This window comes from Carcharhinus amblyrhynchos, chromosome 2 (genome assembly GCF_965287045.1).
Source record: "Carcharhinus amblyrhynchos chromosome 2, sCarAmb.v2.hapA, whole genome shotgun sequence".
Taxonomy (NCBI): Eukaryota; Metazoa; Chordata; class Chondrichthyes; order Carcharhiniformes; family Carcharhinidae; genus Carcharhinus; species Carcharhinus amblyrhynchos.
In genome coordinates this window covers 7,171,485-7,177,484 of record NC_137325.1, presented here as the reverse complement: position 1 = coordinate 7,177,484, position 6,000 = coordinate 7,171,485, and the positions used below count along the sequence as shown (strand labels likewise).

The 6,000-nt window shown below is 41.7% G+C and overlaps 1 protein-coding gene across 1 annotated transcript in view; it reads right to left on the bottom strand.

The window, feature by feature from the left end:
• Window positions 1-636: 636 nt before the first annotated feature.
• The window catches only part of nek11 (NIMA-related kinase 11), a 227,565-nt gene continuing 222,201 nt past the window's right edge, over window positions 637-6,000 (bottom strand). Inside the window, exon 17 of the mRNA XM_080215135.1 lies at window positions 637-1,744. Coding sequence (XP_080071261.1) covers window positions 1,540-1,744 — 205 coding nt within the window. The 3' untranslated portion in view covers window positions 637-1,539. The remainder of the gene's footprint in view (window positions 1,745-6,000) is intronic.

The following is a 6,000-nucleotide window of genomic DNA, read 5'->3' as shown; positions in this document are numbered from 1 at the left end:
TTGTTTGTCCTTTGAAGTCGGGAAAAACAATCTGAAGAATACAGGGGAAGTGGGAAGAAAACCTCACTCTCTTAATTAATCCTTGATCAACCAAGTTAACCCTTAATTAACCAAGCTGATAAACTCAACAATGGTCAATTTGACCTAATCCCATCATGCCTTCTGTACATTCTCGCAGTATAACTGACGTCACTGCAGCCATAATATGCATTGCAGCCAAAAATTAATCAGTTACGTTGTCATAGAGTCACAGAGATATACAGCACAGAAACAGGCCTTACGGCCCAACTCCTCCATGCCGACCAGATTTCCTAAACTGAACTAGTCCCATTTGACTGTGTTTGGCCCTTATCCTTCAAAACCTTCCCTAACCATGCACCTGTCCAAATGTCTTTTAAATATTGTAACGGTACCCACCTCTACCACTTTCTCTGGCAGCTCATTCCCTATACCCACCACTCTCTGTGTGAAAAATCTACCCCTCAGATCCCTTTTAAATCTTTCCCCTCTCACCTTAAACCTAAATCTTCCAGTTTTGGACTCCCCCACCCCAGGGGAAGAGACCTTAGCTATTCACCTTATCAATGCTCCTCATGATTTTATAAACCTCCTACGCTGCAGGGAAAAAAATCTCAGCCTATCCAGCCTCTCCTTATAATTCGAACCTTCCAATCCCGGTAACATCCTTGTAAATTTTCTTTGCACCCTTTCCAGTTTGATAACATCCTTCCTGAGAGACCAGAGACCAGATGTTTAATAACACCCTTCCTGTACTGTCCCACGGTCAGCATTGTATGCACTGTGGCCTTACCAATGTCAGTGCAGGCTTTTCAGTCCAAATTGCAACACTTGAAGAAAAAAAGGAAAATTGCAGGGAAGGAGAAGAGAAGATGGGCCAATTGAATAGTTCTATCAAAGAGCCAGCACAATGATGATGGGCTGAGTGGTCTCCTTCTGTGCTGTATCATTGTACAATTTTAACGGTCTCCAGAGAACGTTCTGAGAGCACAGTATGAAGAATTAGTAGATTAAAGGATTTCCATTTAAGGTAATTGAGTTTGTGCAGACGGCAATATTACGGAAAGGGTTGTAGGCCAGCACATCCTGAAACAGGGAGAAACCAGGTAACAGATTGGAACATTATGGCATTTAACTGTATTCAATAATGAACCAGTTAGGCAGTTATATAATTAGCCAGTTATATAACTAAATGGCGTTGATCTGAAGTTTTCACTCTTTCATTTTTCGAAAATAATTTTGAAGACATTGGCAAGGAACACAAAAAAACAAGTCACAAACTTTAGAGAAGTTGTTGAGTTATTTTCCTCTTGCATTCAATCAGCAGGAAATAGATTGGTTGTAAAATGGGCTTAAAGTTTAAAAAGTATAAATGAAACTAAGGGAAGTTTCATATTATTGGTTCTATTTGGAAATCAGATCCACATACTTTTAGATTTGATTAGATTGCCTTCTTTAACATGATGGTGCAATAGTCTAATAATCACATTCGTAACCTCATTCATTATTGACCAAGGGTCATCAATGCTTAGCCTCTGCTGCGGAGACCTGGAGTTGCTCCTCAAGGTAGAGGAGTTGGTCAACTTCAAAACAGTCGCTTGGCTTGGCACCCAACTTCTCCAAGTGCCCCTTGACCTCTGCCTCCTTGATGTTCTGCCTCCTCGCCACCTTCAGGTAGTCATAAACTCTCTGAAACACGCCTTTTTCCAGTTTCTGAATGGCTGCCCTAAAGCACAAACACACAAAATAAAATCACTGGGGTCAATGCAAACCACGTGTTCACAGAGCAGACAGGTGAACCAATACAGGTCATCAACCTCATCAAATGGAGAAGCATTAAGCATTTATTACAGCCTAGATAAACATCATTAGTGTCATCATCACACTGCTTTAAATCTCTTGGGGAAGAGGTTTCATCGGGCCGGAATTCTCTGATCTTTAAAGTTTCTTTATTAGTCACATTCACACTGCAATTAAGTTACTGTGAAAATCTCCTAGTCGCCACACTCCGGCACCTGTTTGGGTACACAGAGGGAGAATTTAGCATCGCCAATATAATTAACCAGCACGTCTTTTGGAGGAAATCGGAGCACTGGGAAAAAACCCACACAGACACGGGGAGAATGTGCAGACTTCACACAGACAGTGAGCCATGCTGGGAATCATATCTGGGCCCTTGGCGCTGTGAGACAGCAATGCTAACCACTGTGCCACCGTGCCACACCTGCAGCTGGATTCTCCAGTCCAACTGTAGTGAAGGAAGATTTGGCTGAATCCCAAACTCTCCGTTCTTGTGGCAGCAGCAGCGAGGCGAGAGAGACCAGAGAATTCTGGCCACTAAAAAAAGTGAGAAATCGCTGGACATAGGATAACAGGGGCACATCCTCTTTCAGATAGCAGCATGGAAAAGTTTCAGTGTGGAAGTAGGCCCATTGTGGCCACGCCCATAAATGAATCTATGTTGAAATTTGATTTGGATTAATTTGTAGTATATGTAGAAAAATTTCAATCAATTCCAGGGCTGGTTGATTGACTTAAAAAAAGTCTGTTCTCTGCCCAAGGGCTGCTCTTTTGCAATTATTTATCAAGTTCCAACCACGCCACAATCTTTTTCCTATGAGGTAGTGTTAAGACCCAGGCCAGTGTTTTGTGAAGTTAGCCTAAACCCTTAGTTTTATGTTTGATTTTGGATTAGGGTGAGCAGAAGGTGTTTCACTCTGGTATGATTCGAGTGATCCATTTGGAAGCTTTTATCAAACAAAGTTTCTTTAAGAAGACGGTTAGAATATAACAAAATGAATTAGCATACCTTTTAACAATTACAAGACTTAAACATGAAACAGTACAATTCTTAACAGCTAGCTACCTCTGTTGTTCCAGTTTACAGTTTTGGTTGCCGCACTTGAGGAAGGATATATTGGCCTTGCGGGGAGTGCAGAGGAGGTTCACTAGGCTGATACCGGACATGAGGGGTTGGATTAAGAAGAGAGACTAAATAGACTGGGTCTGTATTTGTTGGAGTTTAGAAGGATGAAGGGGGATCTTATAGAGACATATAAGATAATGAAGGGGATGGATAGGGTAGAGGTAGAGAGATTCTTCCCACTTAGAAAGGATAGCAGGACTAGAGGGCACAGCCTCAAGATAAGGGGGGAGTGCAGTTTAGATCAGAGTTGAGGAGAACTTCTTCACTCAAAGGGTGGTGAATCTCTGGAATTATCTGCCTGTTGAAGTGGTGGAAGCTACCTCGCTAAATATATTTAAGTCACAGGTAGATAGGTTATTGATAGACATGGGAATTAAGGGTTATGGGGAGAAAGCAGGAAAGTGGAACTGATCCACTTCAGATCAGCCATGATCTTATTGAATGGTGGGGCAGGCTCGAAGGGCTAGATGGCCTACTCCTGCTCCTATTTCTTATGTTCTTATGTTCTTAATTTAAAAGCAATAGCCCTTCTTTAGAATGAGTTTGCACTAAAACAAGTATACTCCCGTGATACTAGATTTTCCACTTTTTAATATTATGGGACAAAAATCCAAACAGCAGTTTTCAGAGATGGATATATCCGCAAGACAGCAACACACGGAAGCAAACCCAGTCTCTAGCAGCTTCCAGTCTTCAAACTTCAGAAACAGAAAAGGATACCTCCCTCTCTCCAATAGACAAAATGCTGGAAAATCTCAGCAGGTCTGACAGCATCTGTAAGGAGAGGAAAGAGCTGATGTTTCAAGTCCAAGTGACCCTTTGTCAAAGCTAAAAGACATAGAAAGTGGGAGATATTTGTTCTGCAGGGGGAGGGAATGGAAGATGAGTCATAGTCATAGAAACAGGGGAAAAAACTGCTAATCAAGTCCACAGAGAGAATAAATGGTGTGAATGCAGGCTATGAAGCTTACAGTTTCTCTGCTGTTTGGCCATTCTCACCCTTTATTCTCTCTGTGGACAGCTATTAGCAGCCTTTCCCCTGGTTTCTGTGGCTATGACTCATCTTTCATTCCCTCCCCCTGCAGTCTAAATATCTCCCACTTTCTATGCCTTTTAGCTTTGACAAAGGGTCATCTGGACTCGAAATGTCAGCTCTTTTCTCTTTTCATACAGATGCTGCCAGACCCGCTGAGATTTTCCAGCATTTTCTCTTTTTGTTTCATATTCCAGCATCTGCATGAATTTGCTTTTACCTCCCTCTCTCTGCAGCTCCCAAAATAGCAACACTCAGACATCAGAATGTCCAACTCCAGAGAGGGGGAAAGAGAGACACTGCTTTCTCTCTCAGCCCCTAACAGCAGCTAGGAACAACTAAGCTAGAATTCTTCTGTGAAAGCCTAGTTGGCCCTAGTCATATGACCTGACCTGTCAATTATCCCAATCAAGCTCTACTCTGCAATCCCAAAGAATACTAAAAATCAACAGAACACTGCATTAGTTCAGATAAAAACAAACATGGTGTCAATTATACTGTTTCAGTAACAGTAGAGGATACTGGCTGCAGACAACACGGCTCCAACAAGATGCCAGGGAAGGCTTGAAACATCCTGCAGAGAAACATGATTAGAATACATTTCTTAAAGGCACAGTATCATCACAGTAGGACAGGGAGATAGGCCCCATGTCTACCCCAGCCAATGATGATTGGATCCCATGTTGTTGGCATTAATCTAATCCCTCACATTAGCCATCGAACAAACTGGCCCCACCTTTGAAATGTTTGAACCAAATGGGAGATTGCCACCACTATTATCTGCCGTCTCAATACAGCCAGACTCATTTCAGCTTATCTTGCCTATTCTCAAACAGCTTGGTAGCTGATTTAATTATCACAGATATATACACACTTGTGAAAAAGGTACAGTTTGAAATAAACAGTGTGAGCATGATCAGATCAGGAAAGGTAGGTGACAAAAATAAATAAAGCAACCTCATATTTTTGAAAATACAAAGCTTCACCTAAGTAACATCTGAGACAAAGAAACTTTGTGTGAAATCAGCAAAAAGAATGCCTTGCACTTATATTGTGCCGTTCATGCTTGCCAGGTATCCCAAAGCTTTACAGAATCATAGAATCCCTACAGTGCAGAAGGAGGCCAATCGGTCCATCGAGCCTGCACCAACAACAATCCCACCCAGGCCCTATCCCCTTAACCCTACATATTTACCTTGCTAATCCCCCTGGCAATAAGGGCAATTTAGCATGGCCTCGCAGGTGGAGGATGTGGTCTAGAAGGCATACAGTGTGCTAGCCTTCATTAATCGAGGGACTGAGTTCAGGAGTCGGGAGGTAATGCTGCACTCCCACAAAAATTGTGGGAATGAACTCAAACACTAACCCTTACTCTAACCCACATTCTCTTTCAAAAGAGTTCAATGCAGTTTGTCTCACAAACTTGGGGAACTTAATTTTGAACAAGTTGCTGAGACATTTAATCTTGTGCTGACGAAACAGAAATGGGATCTTTGAAAGATAAAATAATAAGCCATTTGGTAGTACAGAGCTTGAAGGATGCCAAAAAGATTTATCTCAAGTTGCAAAAGTTTTTACTATATTACCCAGAAGCTTAGGGATACCCAGATAAAAGCAAATTACTGCTGATACTAGCATTCAAACCAAAAACAGAAAATGCTGGAAAATCTCAGCAGGTCTGACAGCATCTGTGAGAGAGAATAGAGCCAGCATTTCTGTCTCTGCTTTCTCCATAGAACACCTTGGCCAATCAGATTCTACGTGCCAACCAATCAGCACCCTTTCCTCCTGCAGTATAAATTGTTGTGACCATTTGAAGTTTGGCATTCTTGCTTTTGTCCTGATGAGTGCAAGATGAAAAACTTCAGCAAGATGTCTCTTTCAGCAATATGGAAGGATGCAAGTGAAATTCATGTTAGCTAGAGGCGAGGACATCAAATCAAAACCAGGGGAGTTGAGGGAAAGCGGAATGATTTTAAATTATATTTTTAAAATTATTACTACGTGATTAAAGAATGTAAAA